At 43.9% G+C, this 24,718-nt stretch overlaps 1 protein-coding gene across 4 annotated transcripts in view; it reads left to right on the forward strand.

Annotated features, from left to right (window-relative positions):
• The first annotated feature begins 5,390 nt into the window (after window positions 1-5,390).
• The window catches only part of GATB (glutamyl-tRNA amidotransferase subunit B), a 97,386-nt gene continuing 78,058 nt past the window's right edge, over window positions 5,391-24,718 (forward strand). For all 4 annotated transcript variants that reach the window (XM_027956240.2, XM_027956242.2, XM_027956241.2 and 1 more), the window contains exons 1-2: window positions 5,391-5,583; window positions 7,770-7,920. In XM_027956240.2, coding sequence (XP_027812041.1) covers window positions 5,408-5,583; window positions 7,770-7,920 — 327 coding nt within the window. In that variant the 5' untranslated portion in view covers window positions 5,391-5,407. The remainder of the gene's footprint in view (window positions 5,584-7,769; window positions 7,921-24,718) is intronic.

A 24,718-nucleotide genomic window follows, 5' to 3' on the forward strand; every position in this document is an offset into this window, starting at 1 on the left:
TCAGCCTTTACTGCTTCATGCAGCCCACCCACTCTTGGTTCAAGGGCAGCCTAGATACAGAGATTCCAGCCCAGATACTCACAGGTAATGACACTGGTTACCTGGCAGGATGGGCAAGATAAACCTGTTCTCTTCTGTGCCGCCCTGCGGACTCTGACACATCCTCCCTTCCTAGCAAGTAGGGGTCCACCCACTGAGGGGAAAGTGTCATCAGAGCTTGTGCATCTTGGTGGCATAGCTCTGTTCCATCATAATTGTACTCCTTGAAATCTTTGGACTTAAACTTGAGAGACCCAGCTCTCATCCAAAAACATCATCTGTTTGAAATCTAAAAGCTTTTGATCATTATATGTGCATGATCCTAAAATAAGATACTGCTTAGAAGTGTGTGTGTACAAACTCTATAATTTTAAAGACCAAATACCCAATTTCAAAACACAACAGACAGAGCTTCTTAGTGCCTAGCGGGAATCTGAGCACATAGCTTCCAGGCGTGCTGAGCTTCACATGTTCTCCTGCCCATTACTAGCAACTCGGGAGTATCTTCTTTCAAGCAAGCTGTGTCAGGGGCATGTCGACAGGGGGAGTTTCTTTCTTACATATAATTCCTGACTGCTTCTAAGATTAGTCAGATTTCTAGAAAAGCAAAAGCCTGAGAAACAGCACACCGTCCCTTGAGACCATCTCGAAGAAGGAGGGGCGTGGAGAGATGACAGTTCATGGACCAGGCGTGGCTCCTGGTGGTGATGCGCTGGTCCCTTCTTCCCCAGACAATACTTCATTTCTACTAACACACTGGACAGGATGTTCTATTTCCCTGCTTTGGAAGGAAGAAAAAGTTATAGATTTCTTTGCTCAGAGCAATCTTCCAGAAAAAGCAATTGTTCCCTCCACATCAGTATTTTACCAGAATCAAGACTTAAGGATAAAAATAAAAGGAAATGAATCCTGTTCTCCCGATTTCCCAGCATGCACGTGTTCTCAGCATTTTTATCCCCCTAATGACACTCAACTGGGACCTATAAGGTGGTTTTTCTAAAAAGAAATTTTGTTTTCAAAATGCTTAAAAAAAAAAAAAACACCTGGACTTCCTCTCATGCCCATGTACTTCCAACCTGAAAATGATGCCGTCCATTTTTGTCATCTGTACATCATCTGCAGTAGACATTTTACTCCTTAGAGAATTTGTCCTGACCTTCCTCCCTCCCTACATGATGTAACATTCAAGACAGTAGGCTGGGTGTTATAACTGTAGAACAGATAGAAACTAACAGTTGCACAGAGGAGCTAAATGCCCAACCGTGTTTAAAAATACTCAGATAGCCATCCACGCCCAGTCTGTTAGGCTGCAAGGGGCATTTTGTTTTCTAGTCTGCTAGATATCTTTAAAGTGCTGCCTTTGTTTCCACAAAAGTCATTAGTCAAATAAAAGGTGAATTAACACAATTTTCAGACTCAGAATTACATTCAAGTCAATTTTGAGAGAGACTGCCATGATACATTATTCAAATGAATCCTTTTAATTTTACTTGAAATTTCAATGTTTCCATTAAAATCGTTTGCTTCGTTTTAAAAAAATGGAAACAGGGCCATTTGCGTCATTCCCTCACATTGTACCCATGTTGCTGAAGAAGTTGTAAATCGTAGAACATTGTTTCTATACCTCATTTCCCCCATCTCAATCCAGCGAAAGAAGGAGAAGGAAAGCGCAATTAAATACCACTTAGATTTGAGGGAGAAATTATTTGTGTTTGGAAATCAATGTGTTTTCTACAGATACCTGAGGATTTTGAGGCAAGCACAGAGGTAAGCCAGTCTGTTCCAACTCTGGTGTTCAAAGACTCTCTCAAGAATACTAAACAAAACCAAACATGTTATTTTAGATATATTTCCTAACCACTGCCATTTATAAGTAACAACTTGAAATTCTGTCCTGGCTTACATATCTTTTCAAGAACCTGTTCTAAATTTATTTGTACTGTGTCAATTATGTGAATAAAATAAGAGCTGAGAGGCTCTCCCAAAGAAAAGGTTTTTGCTAGGAACCCTGTCCTAGGAACCTTCTGAGCTTCTTGAAAATGAAAACATCCATGTCTTCCAGATGACAGCCACCTTTTTGGTGAAACCAAAATAGCTCTCACAGCTCGAGAGCTGTCAGTAAGAGTTCTGACAGATATCAGAGTTGACATGCAGGAGGGACACAAGAGAAATGGTCCCATAGTAGGAAGTTTGGTGGGAGCCCCTGACTAGGCAGGAGGAAAAACAATGCACTCCTAGGCACCAGACCATGCACAAGGGCACCAGGGGGCGCTGCTGGTGATGATAATCTGCAGGGAGAAGGGAGCCATCAGCTCCTGCGGGAGTTTGAAAGGGTTGCGTCATACGTATCAAGCTGGAAGGTCTCCAGTTGTTGAAGGGATCAAATATGTGCCCAGGATTTTCTCTCCCTCTAGTGGTAGGGCTTGCTCCTTGGAAGAAAAGCTATGACCAACCTAGACAGCATATTAAAAAACAGAGACATTAGCCAAAAATGTCCATCTAGTCAAAGCTACGGGTTTTCCAGGGGTCATGTATGCATGAGTTGGACTATAAAGAAAGCTGAGCACCGAAGCATTGACGCTTTTGAGCTGCGGTGTTGGAGAAGACTCTTGAGAGTCTCTTGGACTGCAAAGAGATCCAACCAGTCTCTCCTAATGGAAATCAGTCCTGAATATTCATTGGAAGGACTGATGCTGAAGCTGAAACTGCAATACTGTGGCCACCTGACATGAAGAAGCGACTCATTGGAAAAGACTCTGATGCTGGGAAAGATTGAAGGCAGGAGGAGAAAGGGATGACAGATGATGAGATGGTTGGATGCCATCACCGACACGATGGACATGAGTTTGAGTAGGCTCCAGGAGTTGGTGATGGACAGGGAGGCCTGGTGTGCTGCAGTCCATGGGGTTGCAAAGAGTTGGACACAACTGAGCAACTGAACTGACTGAATGCTGGGGTGGAATATACTATTACTGCACGATACTACGTCATAAACAAAGATGAGTTTCCATTAGAGCACATTTTGCCCATGACATAAGGATTTTCATTAGGTGTGTTGCTCTCTTACAGAGGTTTCCAAACACCCTCAAACCCTTCATCCTAAGGAGTGAATTGCCTCCTAAGCAGGCTAATTGCCAGTGGGAAGGTGGCAATGGTCTCCCTCTCCTTCCAGCTAAAGGATGCCCATTCTCACTTCTGAGATGCAGGATGCTTCCTCCCCTCTGCAGTCCTATCACAGGTGGAGCCATGATTTGGCCAGAGACAACTCCCTTGACCCTGAGGCTGGGCCAGGTAAGCCTGAGGGCTGAGTAGGAAAGAGGAGGCAAGCTCACCCAGAGCAAAGGTGGGAAACTCAGAGAAGTTTACTAGTAAAGGCTCTAAACAGTGATCTGAACCTGATAGAGCCATAATTGGCTAGAGATAAATTCTGGAACCAATCTCCACTTCTACTTTATAGTCTCTGTCATTTCTCTCATTTTCAGCCATATGAAAATACTTCTGGTATAGCAACTTGGATCAGTGATAGCAGATGAAAAAATTAAAAGGATAGAAAAATTAAATAATTTTAATGAAAATAATTAAAGCTGCCTACCTGGTTGGAATAAATTGCATACTATTATAACTGTACAATAGTATTAATGGAAATAGACCATAGGTTACAGATGTCTAATCAACAGGTTGGGCCTCCCAGATGACGCAGTGGTAAGGAATTCTGCCAACGTGAGAGACTCAGGTTTAATCCCTGGGTGGGGAAGATCCCCTGGAGTAGGAAATGGCAACTCGCTCCAGTATTCTTGCCTGGAAAATTCCATGGACAGATGAGTCTGGTGGGTTACCGTCTATGGAGTTGAAAAGAGTCGGACACTACTGAGCTCACACATACACAATCAACAGGTTATTGATCAAAAACTGCAAATCTATCCATGTGACATATATGAAGTATGCAGGTTCCCCCCCTGCTCAATATTCAGTTAGGCATCAATGATGCTTACTCGATTTCTCCTCTTATACGTCTCCAAGGCAACCAAAGTCGTATTTTCTGACAAGTCTGTTCTTTCCTGATTTCCTTATCTCAGTGAGTAACTCCATCAGCCATCCAGTTGTATAAAGCCAGAAATTCAGAAGTTACTTGACCCTCCCCTAGGCTTCCGCCATTATATCTAATCCAATACCAAGTCCTCCAATCTTACCTTCCTAATCTATCTCACAGAGGTCAATTTCTCTCTGCCTCCACCACCACACTATTCCATCATCTCCTTCCCACACAGCTACTCTGAAGGGCATGTACTCCATTCTTTTGTCAAATGCATTCTTCACACAGCAATCCTTCAATCAACAAGCATTTCTGAGAGACCTACTTTGTACTTTGGTAATACTGTATTGAATAAGGCAGACCGATTTCCCATTCTCAAGGAGCTTGTGGAGATGGAAGACAAACATCAGATAGTCACGAGCACTATGTGGAGTATTAGTATAGGGCGATCTAATAGAGAATGGTGGAATAGCTGTTCTAAACTGTATGCTCAAATACAAGAAATCAGTGGGCGTTTCAAGAAGGGGATGCATTTTGAAGCAGGGGGAAAAAAAAAAAAGAAGCCCACTGGGATGATGGTATTTGCTATCAAGGCTTCCGTTGTTACATAGTATTTTCAAACACTGGCCAAGATCAAAAAGAAAAATTTAAAATCTTCCTGAGGTTTCAGTCTAGGTCTGTCTATCTCCCAAGAACCTGTGCTGAAATATGGTCCTTATGGTCTATCTGAAAGCATCCTATTTTTGTTAACTTCTCTGTATGTCTAGTCTACCAAGAATGTAAGTTTCGTGAACATGGTGGCTATATCTGCCTTGATCACTGCTGAATCCCCCGTGTCTAAGAACCATGCCGAGCATATTGGCATGCAAATAATTATTTCTTGCAGTTATGCTTACATTTGGGTCTGAAGTGGAAAAGGAAGCAGAAAAAAGAACTGAGTTGGGCGGTTCAGAGAGTCTTTATGGAGATGTCAAGGTCATTTACTTCAGCCCGACAGGTTAACTGGTATATAAAATCCCAGCCAGGTTTCTCAGCTTTCGATCTCTGGCACCGCCTGCTCTCTCTCTCACGTGCTTACAGCTACAAACCTCTCCAACTCCCCGCTAGGAGGAGTCACACCTTCCCACCCAAAAACCCTCCCACTCTCCCGGCTCCTTCTGCTTCCCGCCCCCTCCCCGCCCAGTTCCGGAAGCCTTCCGGTCGCAGTGCTCTCTGGTAATAGTAGTCTTCCGGTCCGAGTCTAGCGCGGTTTATCTAATTTCTGAGAACTACGTTTCCCAGAGAGCCTTGCAGCAGAGGGAGGCTGTGTCACCTGACCAGGACTCTGGAGAGACAATGGCGGCGCCCATGTTGCGGTGGTGCTGTCCTGGAAGGCGGTTTGCTTTCGCCCGGGTTGGCTGCGGTTCTTGCCACAGAAGAGGGCCTCCGACTGGGTCCACGTCCAACGGGAAAAGGGGGCAGAGCACAGTGGCTCAGCAGCCCCACATCACAGCCCAGAAGCCGAGAAAAGGGTATACTATTTCATACCAGTATTGCCCACTTAAAGTTGAGGTAGAACTGTGGGACTTGGGAGATGGCCACTACAGACTTCCCTGGTGGCTCAGACGGTAAAGCCTCTGCCTACAATGCGGGAGACTCGGGTTTGATCCCTGGATCGGGAAGATTCCCTGGAGAAGGAAATCGCAACCCACTCCAGTATTCTTGCCTGGAGAATCCCATGGCTAGAGGAGCTCGGTGGTCTGCAGTTAATGGGGTCGCAAAGAGTCGGACACCACTGAGCGACTTCACTTTAAAGCCCAGCCTTAAGTCTGGACGTTTTGGTGGGCGGGAACGTGTTGGGCTGTATGTTGCAGCCCTGAAATCTAAATAAAGACAGGAAACTGGCTGTCTTATCAGTCCCTACCCCACACATAAACCAGTGTCTTCAGATAGCCTTATTTGGGTAATTTGAGAGTGTAAAATAGCAAGTTTTTTTTTTTTTTTTTTAATGTTTCACAGAAGAGTGGTTCAGTCACCTTAACTAGTAGTCAGCCCAGTATCAGTAGAAGTGGGATCTTATTTAGCTGACATGTATTTAGCACACTACGGGCCAGCAGTGTTTTAGTGGTATAAAGGAGCCTTTACCTACAAGTTCTGGATGGCTGGCCTTGAGTTAGAAAACCCACCTATCTGTGGAGGCCTTTCATGTTGAACGTGTGGGGTGTGTGTGTAGACCTAGGAAGATGCAGCCAGTATGAGATCTTCCTTCTGGTTCTGTAGAGACTGTTGCTTATTTTGCTCAATATTGTCTGAACAGCTGCTTATATTTCACTGTATAAGACCTAAATGATATCTTTTCAAGTGCAGAAATATAAGGCATGTGTCAAATATTCATTTTTTCCTTTGAGATAGTTAGGTTGCTGTTATTTTTGCTTTTCTGTTTTTACAGAGGGGAAAATGTCCAGAAGTACTGGTTCTGTTCTTTTCATTAAATTAGGTTGTTTCACTATGAAAAGTGAATGAAAAGTTTTTTTCTCTTATGTAATGAAACTGCAAAAAAACATTGAATTGGGTTTTAGTGAATGCAGATTTCTGATGACGTCTTAGTTTGATTCCTCTCAATTATAGTTTGTGATTGCAAACTTTAAAAATAAGGAATTCTTCAGTACTATAAATACAGAACTTCATGTGTTGAAATGATCGAAACAAAACCAAATGCATGTAAATAAAAATTTTGATAATACAGAAAATTGCTTGAGGGAAGAGCAGGATAGGAACAGACAGAATATGGAGAGCGTATGTGTACACCAGGCCATCTGCAGATTGCCCAGGATACATGGGTTTGATAATAACCCATAGAATAAGCACACTTAGATGAACCTAGGGAGACCTGTGTATGGAATGTTCATACAGACCCAGCAGAGTAGGAGTGACCAGACAAGAGATTATTGTAGCATGTGAACTGCACTATTGCAGCTTCTTGGGTGTGGTAGCAATTAAGTTTAAAACATGCAAAGGAACCTGACACTAAGTGTCTGGAATTTAAAGTCATTTGGGGAACCGGGGGGCTGGGGCGGGGGAGCCACTTGTGATGATTTAATGTTTTCCTTTGTGCAGAATTCCAAAGATTATCATTTAGTAGTAATCCATTTTATCTGTATCACTATGGTTACTTTACTTGCAAACCGTTGTTAGAAAATGAATTCAAAACATGACTGAGAATTTCCCTTCCTTTTTAAATAATGAGATGTACAACTATTTATTTACCATTATTTCTCTAGTAGTGAAATCTTATTTCTGTTAGTTCTAAAAATGTTCACAAAATCAGCTTTCCTGAGTGATTAACTGGCAAAGGACAGTTAATTTAGAAAATGGTGCTTCTCATTAAAGTCAGCCAAGCAGTCTCCACCTGATAACCATTTCTAAATTGTTTTCAGATCCCATATTGTTCCTGTTACCTTGTTTGCACAGGGAACTCTTCTTATGCCATGTTATAAATGAATATTGCTTTACCAGTCTTCTTGGTGTTCATTTTGCATTTCTTTTAATTTAGTTACCCAATACAATGTAACACATTTTTTAAAGTAGAATATACAATTTTAATAAGTTAAAAGCGCAAGTGGGAAGTATTAGTAACATTTGCAGTTTAAGCTCATAGAAATTCACTCATGGTAATAGATCTAACCTAATGACTTCTTGGCCATTATGTTCTCTTTAGTGAACGTGAATGGGCAGCTGTAGTAGGATTGGAAATTCATGCCCAGATTGCCTCCAACTCCAAACTCTTTTCTGGATCTCAAGTCCACTTTGCAGCTCCTCCCAATTCTTTGGTATCTTTTTTTGATGCATCTCTACCTGGAACTTTGCCGGTAAGGTTTTTATTTAATGCTGTTTTCATTTGCAAAATGTTCATCCTTCACTGAACATAACTCTTAGGAAATACTTGTTTAGGAAACTTTGACTGGAGTGGGATGGCCTCAATGTTTTCTAAAGACTCATCTCTGAATTCTAAGTGTAAATGTCATCCGTTTGTTCATACATACATCTCACTCACAGACATCTCACTCACAGTTTAGAATGTCTGCTGAATACTAGAATGTCTGTGCTATGAACTGAAATAGAAGGACGAGCAACTGTCTTTGTCTTTGAGAAGTTCAAAGGCGAGTTGGGGAGATGTGTCCTGTGTGAGTACTGTGTGATTATTCCTGTGAAGGTCATAAGCACAGTTTAGTTTTGGATCCCCGAGGAGGGATACCTAATTCAGTATGAGGACTGTTGTGAGAAATCAGGGAAGGGGTGTGGTTCGTTAAGGAAAGGTCTTTGGGGGAGGAGGTGTCCGAGCTAGCTGAGAAGCCAGGTCGGAGTCAGGCAGGTACCTGGGGAAGGAGGAGAAGTCTGGCCAACGGAAGCAGCATATGTCACATGATATTACAGTGTACGGTTCATAATGAGTGTGGTTTTGAAAGTTAAGGAGGGCTCAGTAATGCAGAGAAAGTCAACCATACAATGCTTTGAATTAATCACTCATTTGTCTGCTCCTTTTCACTAAAACCCAAGGAATGACTGGGTCCAGTGTACCCATCAGCAAGATTTTTAGCATGTATTTTCATACAGGTGGTTTAATTTTTGAAGAAAAGGATGGAAGGAACAGTGTGAATATTTGGGCTAATACTTGGCTCATAGTCTGTCCAGGACACGCATTATCAACTGGATGTGGGGTTTCCTGCCAGCCTTTCAGGGAAAGTGTATCTGATGGTGATGGGAGGAGGGAGTGGTTGTCCTGGGCGAATTCCATGCTCTCTAACATTTAAATACAAGTGAAAACTGGTTAAACCGAGCTCTGGCAGGAGTGTAGGAGCAGAAGTTTACTTTTCCCAGAGTCACAGCCCAGAGGAGAAGGCCATGGGCAGCTGCTCCCGTGTACCTGCTGTACTCAGGGTTTTGGCTGTACTGGGGCAGCGTCTGTGTCTTGGGATTGTTCCTTACTTGCACTTTTTGTCCTGGACGACCCCTATTCCTGTAAACCCTATCTAGCTGCTGCTGCTGCTGCTAAGTCGCTTCATTTGTGTCCGACTTTGTGCGACCCCATAGATAGCACCCCACCAGGCTCTGCCATCCCTGGGATTCCCCGGGCAAGAACACTGGAGTGGGTTGCCATTTCCTTCTCCAGTGCATGAAAGTGAAAAGTGAAAGTGAAGTCGCTCAGTCGTGTCCAACTCAGCAACCCCACGGACTGCAGCCCACCAGGCTCCTCCATCCATGGGATTCTCCAGGCAAGAGCACTGGAGTGGGGTGCCATCACCTTCTCCGAAACCCTGTCTAGGGTCGTCTTTGAATTGCTCTTGGGTCTTTCTGGTAGAAGACAAGCACAGGAGTGTCTTGCCCACCTTTCTCACTCACTTCCTCTGCCTTAGTGCATCTGTTTATGGAGAGATTGTTTTTGTTTGTGAAGAGTTATCGTTTACATTTTTCAGTTATAAATGTATGAATTCTCTTTGGGGGCAGAGAGTCAAATATAGTAGAAATAAATATCTATTTAGACAAACAATTCATCACACCTTTCCTTTCTTCCTTCTGAGCTCAGAATTTTTTTTTTTTCCCACATGGTGGTTCATTATCAAGAGACTAGACTTAACTGCAGAGTTCTTTCTAGGTTTTTCCAGCTGGGAATGTAGTATCAGTTCAGTTCAGTCGCTCAGTCTTGTCCAGCTCTTTGCGACCCCATGAACCACAGCACGCCAGGCCTCCCTGTCCATCAATAACTCCTGGAGTTCACCCAAACCCATGTCCATTGTGTCGGTGATAACATCCAGCCATCTCATCCTCTGTCGTCCCCTTCTCGTGCCCTCAATCTTTCCCAGCATCAGGGTCTTTTCAAATGAGTCAGCTCTTTGCATCAGGTGGCCAAAGTATTGGAATTTCAGCTTCAGCATCAGTCCTTCCATGAACACTCAGGACTCATCTCCTTTAGGATGGACTGGTTGGATCTCCTTGCAGTCCAAGAGACTCTCGAGTCTTCTCCAGTACCACAGTTCAAAAGCATCAATTCTTCTGCGCTCGGCTTTCTTTATAGTCCAACTTTCACATCCATACATGACCACTGGAAAAACCATAGCCTTGACTAGATAGACCTTTGTTGACAAAGTAATGTCTCTGCTTTTCAGTATGCAGTCTAGGTTGGTCATAATTTTTAACATCTCTTTGCAGCTAAGCAGGTTTTCTGTAGATGTGGCTGTGTGTGTGCTAAGTCTCTTCAGTTGTGTCCGACTCTTTGTGACCTTTCGACTGTGGTCTGCCAGACTCCTCAGTCCATGGGATTCTCCAGGCTAAATCTGGTCAAATGTTAGAGACAATTCAAAGTAACTAAATGTCAGCATGCCCTGAAAGATGTCTCATCATGCCCTAAAGAAGAAGATACTTGCCCAGGGATAAGCATCATCGGTGTGATAGTGAAGGTATTTGGGACATTGAAGTGTTGAGAGCTTGACTTACAGTCATTAAATGACAACTGAAGGCTAGAAATCCAGTTCGCTTGAGCTGGGATTTGTTTTTCCTCTTTGGAGTCTACTATACTCATAGTTTGAGCAGCCTAATGATTCTGTCAACAGAGCTCATCTGCCTTTTTCAGAAATGATTCTGTCTTTTAAAAGACCTATTTTAGTATGTGACCCAGATTACACCAAAACTGCCAGAATAAGACGTCACTCTCACAGCACTTCAAAACCCAGCGGTGTATCTATATAGAAGTTTTAAATATACTGAAGCATTGAGACAGTTGGCCTTTGTTAAGCCTGTGGAGCTGATTTACTGATGCTCTGATATTCTGACTCTGCATTTGGTGATTTTTGTACCAAAAAATGGTGACCATTTGTCAGATATGCTGACTGGATAGGAAAAAAGGGCAGCCAAAAGAATTTAGGTTAGAGTGTCAAGTCTTTTTCTGTAGACCAAATTCATTTGCTCTGCTGGCCCATTAAAGAGAAAATATGAGAAAGTGTCTTTCTGCACGTACGTGACTCTTCCCTCTCGCGATTGTGTCTCCATTCACTCGCTCAGCTGACATTTCTTGGGTGCCTCCCTTGCACTAGCCACCGTAGAAGCTCTAGTGATACAGCTTTGAAGAAGGAAAGGATAGATGAGAGTTTCGTCTTCATGAGCTTGACAAGTGAGCAGGCAGCTGCAGTACCGTTCAGTGGACTTGCTGGTAGCGGGAGTACAAGGAGAGACATTTAACACAGGCATAAGGAATTGGCAGAATTTGGCCAGATAAAAGTGAATGGTAAATACAGAGACCAGAAGAAAAACAGGACATGGCTTGATCTAGAAGCTGAAAGAAATCTGGTGCATTGCAGCCCTGGAGAAGGACATGGCCACCCACTCCAGTATCCTTGCCTGGAGAATCAATGGCCAGAGAATCCCAGCAGTCCATGGAGCTGCACACTACTGAAGTGCTTAGCACGCATGTAGCCTAGGACTTGAAGATGGCACAGCAAGAGGGGAAGCTGGCGTGGAAAGCATAGTCTGTGCCACACAAGCGTCACTAAGCAGTGTGCATCCCACAGCAGAGAGGTCCAGGGTCAGAAGCTCCAAGGGATGGAGCGTTGGGAGTGAGTATACACGGTGTCAGACTTACTAAGAGTCAAGTGAGGTGAGGCCTGGGCAGGGGCCATTGGCTATTAATTTAATAGGGTACCCTTTGTAAGAATGGCTCCAGTAGATTGATGGGGGGAGGAGGGAGGTGACAGAAGATAAACTCAGGGATGTTGAGGCAGAGGTGAGAGCTGAGCAACTGTTCCAAGAAGCTTGGCGCAGGAGGGAAGGAGAATGCAGGAGAGAATTCCCTGGTGGTGCAGCGGTTAGGGCTCAGCACTTTCACCGCCTGCACCTGGGTTTGACCTCTGGCCAGGAAGCGAAGTTCCCGCGAGCTGTGCAGTGTGGCAAAGAGAAAGAAGACCAAAAACCATGACTTATCACTGATGATACTATTGTTTTTAAAAAAGGGAGTGGAATTCCTCAGTAGTTCAGTGGTTAGGACTGTTGAGCTCTCACTGCCAAGGGCCTGGGTTTGATCTAGTTGGCCAGATAAATAAATACAGAGAGGTGATTTTTTTAAAAGGTAGGGAAAGGGATAGTTAGGGAGTTTGGAATTTACGTATACACACTATATTTAACATGGACAACCAGCAAAGATCTACTATATGGCACAGGGCACTCTGCTCAGTGTTACGTGGCAGCCTGGATGGGAGCGGGTTGGGGGAGGAATAGATGCATGTATATGTATGGCTGAGTCCCTTCACTGTCCACCTGAAACTGTCACAGCATTGCTAATTGGCTATGCTCCCAAATAAAATAAAAGGTTTAATTTAAAAAAAACTTCTCAGTTTCCTTAATGTTGGAGAAACTTGAGATGGTTTTAATGATGATGAATTATAGTCAACAGTAAGGTAACATCCCCTTAAAAATATGTGAAGAGGGTAGATCTCATGTTAAATGTTTTTACTGCAATAAAACACAATAAAGAACACTTTTGATACTGATGAGGAGCCAATGACAAAGGAGCAATTAAAGAGGCTTCTGACTAATGTGGCGAGTTGGACATATACATGTTCATCTGCCTGTCTCCCAGCCCCAAAGAAACACCGCTGAAATGACAGCCAAAGAATTCAAATGTTGTGAACCTGTGAGAGATGGGAGAGGAGACCAGACTGCAGGAGAGAAGGGAGATGCAGGAGCGCCTGACTCAGCAGAAGGAGTTGAGTGTGAGCCAGGAGAGGGACAGAAAGCCTGCAGAAAGAGCACAGGTCAGGAAGGAGCTGCGTGCCCTGGGCAGCCCCAGGAAGGGTCCCGATGTGAGAGCCGCAGGTATTGTGGAGGGCCAGGGGCAGGTGAAGACAGAGGGCTTAATTCATCATCTAGATTCAGAGCAGGTAGACCTGAGGTCCTCTTCCTGCCCTTTTACAACTGCTCTAGCCCCACAGGGATGTGCAGTCTGGGGAGAAATTCAGCTGCTGACACACTCCCCCAGATATCCCAGGAACTGGGGTCAGACAGTGTCTGTACTCTGAACCCTGGGGCCTGCCGCGCCTTTCCCAGTATGACCATCTCTCCTCTTTCTCACCCCCAACTCGTTAAGCAGCAATCCACAGGAACCTGACAGAACTTGACATTTAGGGGGATCTTAGTTAAAAAAAAAAAGCCCATCACTGACTCAATGGACATGAGTTTGAGCAAGCTCCGGGAGATGGTGAAGGACAGGGATACCTGGTGTGCTGCAGTCCATGGGGTCACAAAGAGACAGACATGACTGAGTGACTGAACAACAGTGAAAAAAAAAAACCTACCAGCCACCTCACTGACTGTCCTAGTGTGAAGGCCACCAATCAACAAGGCCTGGGTATTTACACAGAACTTTAAATCAGCATTTTGGTACCTTACTTTAAAATAGAAATTGACAGCCCCAGATCACCAGACATTTGAAGAAATTCTCCAATGTAGCAGACAGGGCCCAAAATAAAAGGAAAACTGAAAGAAAACAGAGGCAACAGATAACAAACACATAGGGTAAAAATACTTTAAAAATTAACAGCTTTTATAAATATCCTCAGAAAGATAAGGTAGCTGTATCTTTGAAACAGTAATATGATACCACCGTGTTTATAAAATAAACAGTCAGAACAGAAGCTTTAAAATTAGGATGGAAAAAAAAAAGTCCAGAAGAGTCAGAATATAAAATCAAATCTTTCGGAAATAACACACATACAATGAATTGGACAGTAGGGGGAAAAAAATAGGAAATTGAGAAAATCGATCCAGGTTGTCCAGCCTCTGATTAATAGGAGTTCCATAAGAGAGGAAGTAGACAAGGGAAAATTGTTTAACAAATGACACGGATGAGTCTCTCAGAACTGCAGGACACGAGTCTCCAAATCAGAAGGGCCTGCCAGTGCCCCAATACAAGGAATAAAAATAGCCTCCCAGGGCAGGCCCGCCACCATGAACTAAGGGAACACAACACCAGTGAGAACAGATAGCTGGCGGGAAGCTGCTGTATAACACAGCGAGCCCAGCCTGGCACCGTGACCAGCTGGAGTGGTGCGGTGGGAGGGAGGGGAGATATACATGTATATGACTGGTTTCAGCTGCTGTAAGGCAGAGACCAACACAACATCGTAAAGCAGTTATCCTCCAATTTTAAAAACTCTGACAACGACCCAAAAAGAGAAGATACTAGAACCAAGAACAAAGGCCTGCAAATCAGTCCTGTTGGACTTCTCAAAGCAGCGCTTAGAGCTGGAAGATGATGGAATAGTGCCTTTTAAAGTCTCAGGGAAAAAATCATTCTAACCTGGAATTCTGTGTCCACCACTACAAATCAAGTGTAGCCGTAGAATAATTATATTTTCAGACAGGCAGGTTCTCGACAAATCATCTTTCCAATAAAAAGGAACCTGCTGGAGGCATAGAGAGGCTCTGGGTTGCTGGCTCTGCTAGAGACCTAGAGAGCCTCGCAGGAGAGGACGGGATGGCTCTGGAACAGAGAGGTTTCCAGAAAGAAAGGGAGGGCGGAGGGAACAGCAGGTATCTAGCGCTTGTGTAGATAAGAGATTTTTACAAGGAAACCGGAGTCTTTCATTGATTTTATTGAAGTGTAGTTGATTTACAATGTTGTGTTAATTTCTACTCTACAGCAAAGTGACTCGGTTTTATATACGTGTACATACATACACACGCACACAAGTTCTTTTTCATGTTCTTTTCCATTATAGTTTATCGCAGGATTTTGAATATAGCTCCCTGTGCTGTGAAGAGTCTGCGTGTACGTGTGCTAAGTCACTTCAGTCGTGTCCGACTCTTTGCAGCCCTGTGGACTGTACGTCACCGGGCTCCTCTGTCCATGGCATTCTCCAGGCCGGAATACTGGAGTGGAGTGCCATGCCCTCCTCCAGGGGACGTTCCCGACCCAGGGATCGAACCTGAGTCTCTCATATCTCCTGCATTGGCAGGTGGGTTCTCTACCCCTGAGTGCCACCTGGGAAGACCTTGTTCATCCATTCTGTATGTAATAGTTTGTATCTGCTAATTGCAAACTGCCAGCCTATTTCTCCTCCACCTTGCCCCGCCTTGGCAACTACAAGCCTGTTTTCTATGTCTGTGAGTCTGAGAAACTGGAGTCTTAGAAAATAATAAGAATAGGCAGTAAAATTAAGCAAATGATCAAATGAAAAGCCTACAAACTCCAAGAAGAAGCAAAACGTTCAAGAAAGGAAACGTGATTGGAATGTACTGAGCGGCTCAGCAGACACATATTCACACGGTAATAACAAACACCAACCATTCATTTAACAAAAACTGGGATGTAATTGGGATATTGGCAAGTCAAAGAACTAAATTGTTACCTACCATGATCGGAAGTCGTGTCCTAAATTGATAAAGTAAGAAAAAAGTAACCTAAGGCTGTGTTTTAGGAATATTTTGGAGCCACAATTAGGAGCAGCCTCTTTCTCCTTTTCAGGCCCTAACTTGATTGGTTTTTGGTTTTGTTTAATTGGCTGTTGTTATTTCTTTTAGCTTTTTATTTTTTAAATAGGCAATGAGTAAAAGATTTAGAGCTCCCAAGAGATGAATTATGAGGTAAAAAGTTTTTCAACAAGGTTTTTGTATCAAGATAATATTAACTAATAATCAGATATTACCTCTGCTATTTCTCAGCCTTCTGATGGTGAAATTTTCTCTTTTTTTTTTCCCTGAAGTTGGAACAGTGACTGTACCCCACCCATTCCCTCAGCTGTAAATCCCGCCCTTACCCCCTGATACGGGGAAAGGCTCGTTCACGTTCTAGACCCCTTCATACCCAGGCTCAACCACGTGGAGGTGTCCCTGCTTCCCCACGGGTGGGGTGGCCTGCTGACTACCAACCTGACTTTCCACTTGAATATCCTTCAGGCCATCATGGGCTTGCACTTAGGGGTGGCTTATTTTGTTCTTAAATGGATAAGTAATAAGCATGGGTAAATTCCATGGGACAGAGTAAGATATAAAAGTGTTGCAAAACATCTCACCTTGTAATTTACATAAATCATCTCTTGGGAATGGCATGGGCCAAAGTCTGGTGGCTTCATATTCCAAAAACAACCATGTTGGGTTATGGGGACAGTTCGTCAAGTCTGTCTTCTTCCCAGATTAAAGCAGGATTGTCGCATGGCAAATGGCCAAGAGCCATGCCCAGAAACTGATACCTTGTCCCAAGGTCCCCCGGCACAGCTTATTACTTAAAAATAGGAAGATAAATACCAGACACAACAGCTCAGAGATCTGAAGGTGGTTCAAGACTGTCGAGGGGTGCAGGTGGGTGGCAGGAACTGCTCATTTTCCTTATAAATTATAAGGAAATTTATACATACATGTAATATTTTGTTAAACAGTTGAAACTTAGATTTAAAGGAGTGACGTATGGGGGAGAGAGTCATTGATAGAATCGGGTTCCTGAGAAAGCGGGGGCTGTCCCTGGAGCCGAAGAAGACAGCTCTTGCCCTGCAACCTCAGGGAAGGGGAGCCCTCCACTCATGACTGGAGGCAACTTTCGGGGCTGGGTTGCGGAAGCTTGGGAGGCTTCCCTGGTGGCTCAGACAGTAAAGAATCTGCCTGCAGTGCAGGAGAGCCGGATTCGATCCGTGGGTTGGGAAGATCCCCTGGAGAAGGAAATGGCAGCCCACTCCAGTATTCTTGCCTGGAGAATCCCATGGACAGAGGAGCCTGGTGGGCTACAGTCCACGAGATCACAAAGAGTAGGACACGGCTGAGGGACGTTCCCAGCTCCCTTCTGACTTTTCCTTCTCTAGCTAACGCTGTCTCTTGCATCTCATGCTCCTCCTCGGTGCTCTTTCCTGCCTCTGTTGGTGTGTTTGGATTTGGGGTTTGTGGGTGAGACGCTCTCTCAGCTTGTCTGTGCCTCCCATCATGCCTGTTTCTCCCTGGCTCTTGAGCGACAGTAGAGAATCCCAAGCTGACAGGCCTGTCTGCTCAGCACACGGAAGGCTCGATTTCCTTGTCTTCAGGCATTCGTTCCTGCGAGAAGTCTGCTCCTTTCCATGTTCCCTCTCTCGTGGCTCTGGCCAGGATGCGTCCAGGAACGGAAGTGTTTTATTTGTCCTCTGTGCTCTGTGTGATTTCTCCGCTCACAGACTCAGCCCAGGACAGTGGCCGCGTCACTGGCGGGATTCACAGTGGCTCTGCTGGCCCCCTTTGGGCTTAAGGGACGGTTTCTCCATTCGTTTTTGGGCCCCCAGATGCCGCACTGCCGGGGTGATGAGCCCTTCAAGCCCCATGTCTATGCTGGCACAGGGCCAGGGGCTCTCATTGCTCAAGACTCTCTTTTCACCCGAGGCCTGAGGTGCTTGCCTCTTCCATGTGAACTCCTCATTTGGTGGCACAAGATTTTCTGGCTGGACCAGGATTCCGTGGCTCCTGTCAGCTCCCCGCCCCAGTGGAATCCCAGCCTTGACTTCTTTGCCTTAGGTGCTTGAAATCGCCAGCGTCTGGTGTCTCTTCAGCCTGGTTAACAAGGTTAGTGATAGTAAGGTCCACTCACATTTACCGAGTGCTTTCTTTATGTGTGTGTACTTGTTTTAACCTTATCAACTCTATGGGGCAGTTTCTGTCAATATCCCAGTTAGGTAGTAAGTGGAGAAGTCAGTCTGTTGTTCCATGTCCAGTTCTAACTGTTACTTCTTGAATTGCATACAGATTTCTCAAGAGGCAGGTCAGGTGGTCTGGTATTCCCATCTCTTTAAGAATTTTCCACACGTTATTGTGATCCACATAGTCAGTGGCTTTGGCAAAGCAGAAATAGATGTTTTTTTGGAACTCTTTTGCTTTTTCCATGATCCAACGGATGTTGGCTATTTCATCTCTGGTTCCTCTGCCTTTTCTAAATCCAGCTTGAACATCTGGAATTTCATGGTTCACGTATTGCTGAAGCCTGGCTTGGAGAATTTTGAGCATTACTTTACTAGCATGTGAGATGAGTGCAATTGTGCAGTAGTCTGAGCATTCTTCGGCATTGCTTTTCTTTGGAATTGGAGTGAACGCTGACCTTTTCCAGTCCTGTGGCCACTGCTGAGTTTTCCAAATTTGCTGTCATATTGAGTGCAGCACTTTAACAGCATTGTCTTTGAGGATTTGAAATAGCTCAACTAGACTTCCATCACCTCCACTAGCTTTGTTCATACTGACGCTCCCTAAGGCCCACTTGACTTCACATTCCAGGATGTCTGGTTCTAGGTGAGTGATCACACCATTATGGTTATCTGGGTTGTGAAGATCTTTTTTTGTACAGTTCTTCTGTGTATTCTTGCCACCTCCTCTTAATATCTTCTGCTTCTGTTAGGTCCATACCATTTCTGTCCTCTGTTGAGCCCATCTTTGCATGAAATGTTTCCTTGGTATCTCTAATTTTCTTGAAAAGATCTCTAGTCTTTCCCATTCTGTTGTTTTCTTCTATTTCTTTGCACTGATCACTGAGGAAGGCTTTCTTATCTTTCCTTGCTATTCTTTGGAACTCTGCATTCAAATAGGTATACTTTTCCTTTTCTCTTCTGCCTTTTGCTTCTCTTCTTTTCACAGCTATTTGTAAGGCCTCCTCAGACAACCATTTTGCCTTTTTGCATTTCTTTTTCTTGGGGATGGTCTTGATCCCTGTCCCCTATACAATGTCATGAACTTCCATCCATAGTTCTTCAGGCAGTCTGTCTATCAGGTCTAATCCCATGAGTCTATTTGGAGAGGAGCAAGTCAAGGCTGTATATTGTCACCCTGCTTATTTAACTTATATACAGAGTATATCATGAGAAATGCTGTACTGGATGAACCACACGCTGGAAACAAGATTGCCGGGAGAAATATCAATAACCTCAGATATGCAGATGACACCACCCTTATGGCAGCAAGCAAAGAAGAACTAAAGAGCCTCTTGATGAAAGTGAAAGAGGAGAGTGAAAAAGTTGGCTTAACACTCAACATTCAAAAAACTAAGATTGTGGCATCCAGTCCCATCAAATCATGGCAAATAGATGGGGAAACAGTAGAAACAGTGGCTGACTTTATTTTTTGGGCTCCAAAATCACTGCAGATGGTGACAGCAGCCTTGAAATTAAAGGATGCTTGCTCCTTGGAAGAAAAGTTATGACCAACCTAGACAGCTTATTAAAAAGCAGAGACATTACTTTACCAGCAAAGGTACATCTAGTCAAAGCTATGGTTTTTCCAGTAGTCATGTATGTATGTAAGAGTTGGACTATAAAGAAAGCTGAGTGCCGAAGAATTGATGCTTTTGAATTGTGGTATTGGAGAAGACTCTTGAGAGTCCCTTGGATTGCAAGGAGATCCAACCAGTTCATCCTAAAGGAAATCAATCGTGAATATTCATTGGATGGACTGATGTTGAAGCTGAATCTCCTATACTTTGGCCACCTGATGCGAAGAACTGACTCATTGGAAAAGACCCTGATGCTGGGAAAAATTGAAGGCAGGAGAAGGGGATGACAGAGGATGAGATGGTTGGATGGCATCACTGACATGAGTTTGAGTAAGCTCAGGGAGTTGGTGATGGACAGGGAAGCCTGGAGTGCTGCAGTCCATGGGGTTGCAAAGAGTCGGACGCATCTGAGGCGACTGCACTGACTGACTGACTGGAGAAGTCAGATTGAAACACCGTAGTCCGGCTTCCAAATTCATACCGTTGCCCTTCTGCCTCATGCAGCTGCCCCTGGGTGATGGGGGCCCAGGGGGTTTCCTTTCTTGCTTTTGAGCTTGGGTGTGTGTATTGGACACATTTCTCTGTGTACGTGTCTGTGTGTGCAGACACAATACTTGTTCTCATCCCCCGTCTCCGCTCCCCGCCCCACCCAGCGTGCCTATCCCCCGGCTCTGCCTGACTTAGGCTGCTGTCTCTACAGCGGTTACAGCCTCCCTCCCGCCTGCCATTCTGATTAGTGACCCTTCTTCTGAATGCTTCTTAGGACTCCAGGCATTTTTATCTTCTCATTTTGCCTTTAGTTTTAGAATTATGTGGAATCCCATCATAAATCTTCAGACTGGAAAGGTCACTCAGCCTATTTTCCTGCTGGTAGGCAGGATTACAGCTAAGCTAAAAACAGCGTTCTTTGTTTTTATTAGCCGGCATTCAGCTTCTTTCATTACCTTGACCTAGTAAAACCCCTTACTGTGGTACAGAATTTTCCTTAATTTATTAAATCATTGTTTGTCTATAGAACTATAGACTGAGAAGGCAATGGCAGCCCACTCCAGTACTCTTGCCTGGAAAATCCCATGGACAGAGGAGCCTCTTAGGCTGCAGTCCCTGGGGTCGCTGGGAGTCGGACATGACTGAACAGCTTCGTTTTCACTTCTCGCTTTCGTGCATTGGAGGAGGAAATGGCAACCCACTCCAGTGTTCTTGCCCGGAGAATCCCAGGGACAGGGGAGCCTGGTGGGCTGCCATCTATGGGGTCGCACAGAGTCGGACACGACTGAAGCGACTCAGCAGCAGCAGCAGCAGCAGAATTATAGACAGAATCTTAGATTATTTCTTCGAGTCAGTTATTTCCTATTTATCAATGTCATTCCAACTCTCATAATATTTTGTATGTGAGATGTGAAATGGGAAGAAAAATAGGAAAGGAAATACATTTGTTTGATAAAATGCCTAGAGATTTACAACTCTAGAAACTCTATGTTTCTTTCATAATTTGCTAACGTTTCCAGTAATGGCGAGATTTCAGCAAACCATCAGGTGTGCTTGAAGTATATGCCTGTGCAGACCACAAGCGCACACACGCGCGCGTGCCCACACACGCTCACTTTGTTATTTGAAGTGCTTGCCCCCCTCGTGGTGTCGATCCCCGAGCAGGAGAAGGCAAGCAAAGAGAATGTTGTTGCTTTGCTAGTGCCGGCTGCTGGGTGACTGTTTGTGGCCAGGAGGTACTTGCTGCTGCTTACCAGGCTGAGCTGAATTCCACTGATGAGAGGCCAAGACATCTAACACATTGATAAACAGTGCTGGTCAATTTCATTTAAAAAAAAATTTTCTAAGTAATAACTCTGATCTTGGTTTGCTTGTTTGAAAGTGCTTAGGTGTGCATAGCATGGAACCTCCTAGTAACTCTGTCTCTTGCTTCTAGAACTGGGGAAAGGGCTATGGAAGCCTATAAGAACAGGCTCCGCTTTTCTCAAGATCAGGATTTTGCTCTCTGAAAAAACACAGGGTGGCAGCTATGGCATGAAAACTGGAACTGGGATATTATTTACCCCATTTTACAAAACTTTCTTTTATTCACAAGAATGTCATTTACTCTTAACAAGCAGAAGGGGAATGAAGAGGGAAGATCTGATGTGATGCCTGCCTTCTGGGGACCAACAGACAATGCGGTTATCATGCCTTATGCTGGTGGTTCCGTCTTGAACGTGTATGCAGATCACTCTGAAAGGGATCCTGCCCCTTTAAGAAATGATAATATGAATGCCTTTTTGACGTTAGTTTAGTTTATTTTTTAATTCCATATGGAATATGTATTATCTGGGTAAACCTGCAGTATCCTGGCTCTCTGAACATAGCAGATATTGGTAATAACTTTTGTTTTAAAGGACCTAATAGACTTAGAAATACCTAACTAGTTCTAGTGAGCATTCGGCTTAAGCACTTTTCTGACTCTTAATTCAAAATGTAATTATAAACATTCTTTACTTCAAAACTTCTAAATGGAGCAGAAATGCAAGAAAACAGCATTCAGAAAAAAGTGTTTAAATTCATACATTTGTAATCAGATCTATATTTGCTTCTCTGTCCAGTCACACCTAAATGATGGTTAGTTATTTGACTAAGAAGACAAGATGAGACAGTTTTCTATTAAAATGTTTTTCCATTTCAATGACTTGCTTTAATGTAATCTGTAGAATTTATAATTACATTATGTTTTCAGACGCTAATCTTGCCACTGTCTGAGCCATTGTTGCACTTTTCCCTCTTTCCTCTGTGCAGGGGAGTGTTCCAGGGGTGCAGTGTTGTGCCCCGTGACCTCTTTTGCCCTCTGCAAAAGAGGTGTATCTGTGAGCTCATGCATGCAAGTGTGGAGAGGCTCCCTTTCAGCTCTTGAACCCTCTGAGGGTCCTGACTTGCCCTCTGTCTCATTAACTGGATGTCCCCCGTGGACTTGGATGACCCAGGACGACGACGGACTTTCACGTCCAGTGGGCAGCATGGCCTCTCCTCCCGCAGGGAAGCATTTCACTCCTTTACTGTTTGGGGTACTTTGCCAGCGTTCGGTGTTTTTGCTTTTAATTTTATTGGTTTCTTACTGCTTTTCTCTTGGGCTGCATCAGATCTGGGTTGCAGCAGGCAGGGTCTTGGCTGCATCGTGCAGGACCTTTTCCTGTGGCGTGTGGGCTCAGTAGTTGTGGCACGTGGGCTTAGTTGCTCCGTGGCCTGTGGGATTTTAGTTCCCCGACCAGGGATTGAATCATATCCTCTGCACTGCAGGGTGGATTCTCAACCCTCACGGAAGTCCCCCTCAGTGGGTTCTTGAAAGCTTCCCTCTTCACAGCCATTCTGCCTTCCCTCACCCCCGCCCTTCTCGCATGCAGAATCCCCCGCGGGAAATCTAACTATGAATACTAGCGCTTCTGTGTTCTGTCAATATATAGTCCACAGTTGGTTAAACATCCTTTATGTATTTGTTTATGAGGATTTCTATGTTTGATTTGAAGTTCTAAAAAGCAGTTCATGGATGTTGTTCAAGCCACCTGACTGTACCTTGCACAGAACATGTATTTAATAAATATTTCTCTGTATAATTGCAGACACTTATGAGTACATGCATGAGTCCATAGGAGAGAATTTTCCAGATATCTAAAACCCTTTTGATATGTTTTACCTTCTTTATGGAAATCTTTCTAAAATGCATTTTCTACTTTTCTGCTTTTAAATAAAGTGTACTGAACATAAGCTAACCTTTTCTTGATTGCTCAAGGTTATCAGCAATATATTGTTGTAATATAATGGTGCCTTCAAGGTCTACTGAGGTGTGTAAAATTGTCTGATCCTACAGGAAACAGCTAAAGATAGCCATTCTTTTTAGGCTTTGCATTACAGTCTTTTTCCTTGTTACTGCAGTCATCTACCTCTCACCTCCTTTGTTAAGCTACTGTCAGTATATTTGATCCTAGGAACCCCTTCTTGCCCATTTTTCACTTCTCAGTTATTCTGATCTGCTCCAGTCCAGAAAGCTAGATGATTGCATTTCTTAATGTAAATAAGAATAGGCTCTGAGTAGAGACCTGTCCTACAAAATAAAGTACATGATTAATATGAAACTAGTTAGCTTCTCAATGTTGTAAGCAGTATGAGAATTAGAATAGGAAAAGATCCCAGAAATATGCCGTTCAGTCCTTTGAACTGAGATGAGAGAACTGCCCGGCAGTTGCTCAGTTGCTTCTTGTCCCAGTCGGGTTTCTGGTCTGTTTAGTGTTCAGCCTTCAATCTCTGTTCTGCCATAATTTCTGGAATTTGATGTATGTAGGTACTGTTATTTTGTAGGCATGTGTATATTTCAGAACACGCACACCATTGACAGGTGTATATATGATAATGTTACTAGATACCTGTCCACGTGCTATACACATTGACTGTTCAGCAGTGATGCTCACTGTGAAAGTGAAAGTCACTCAGTCGTGTCTGACTCTTTGTGACCCCCATGGACTATACCGTCCATAGAACTCTCCAGGCCAGAATACTGGAGTGGGTAGCCTGTCCCTTCTCCGTGGGACCTTCCCAACCCAGGGATTGAACCCATGTCTCCCGCATTGCCTGCGGATTCTTTACCAGCTGAGCCACAAAGGAAGCCCAGGAATACTGGAGTGGGTGGCCTATCCCTTCTCCAGAGGATCTTCCTAACCCAGGAATCAAACCGGGGTCTCCTGTGTTGCAGGCAGATTCTTTACCAGCTGAGCTACCAGGGAAGCTGATTGTATGTGCTGTTTATCACAGTGTCCACTAGGTGAGAGATCCAAATCTGGGGAGAGAGAAAAAAGGAAAAGAGTGCTGCTTCAGAAGAAGAAATGGGTGAAAGGAGATCTAACCTAACAAGCTACCAATTCAGTGCCCTAGGCCCTGGATTTTTCTCGATCTCCCACTAAGAGAGCCGTTCTGACTGTGGGCAGCTCCCAGCCGTACATCTCACTAGGCAGATAGTGGCCATAATGAAATATTCTTTTAGGATCTTTTATCTGGGCTTCATTCTAGGAAATTTTCTCTACATTTTCTTCCAGTTCACTAATTACTTCTGTTATGTATGCTCTGTTCTTTAATATATCCATTGAGTTTTTTGTTGTTGTTAATTTCACTGAGAGTATCTTTTGTTTATAGAAATTCTGCTCTCTCAAATCTCTCCTATCTTTTTGAAAATTCCTTGTTCTTTATCATGTATTCAGTTCTTTATTTCTTTGGTAATTTTAAATCTACTTATTCTGTGTTCAGAAATTCTATTACATGAGGTTCTTGGGATTTCTTGTTCTGCTTTTTACATGTCTCCTGATTCTGGCTAACGGTAGGTGATGTTCTTGTGTATTTTGTAATTTTGGATTACGGAGTCAGGTTTGACGGGACTTTCTTAGAGG

The sequence above is a fragment of the Ovis aries genome, chromosome 17 (genome assembly GCF_016772045.2).
Source record: "Ovis aries strain OAR_USU_Benz2616 breed Rambouillet chromosome 17, ARS-UI_Ramb_v3.0, whole genome shotgun sequence".
In the NCBI taxonomy this organism is placed as follows: Eukaryota; Metazoa; Chordata; class Mammalia; order Artiodactyla; family Bovidae; genus Ovis; species Ovis aries.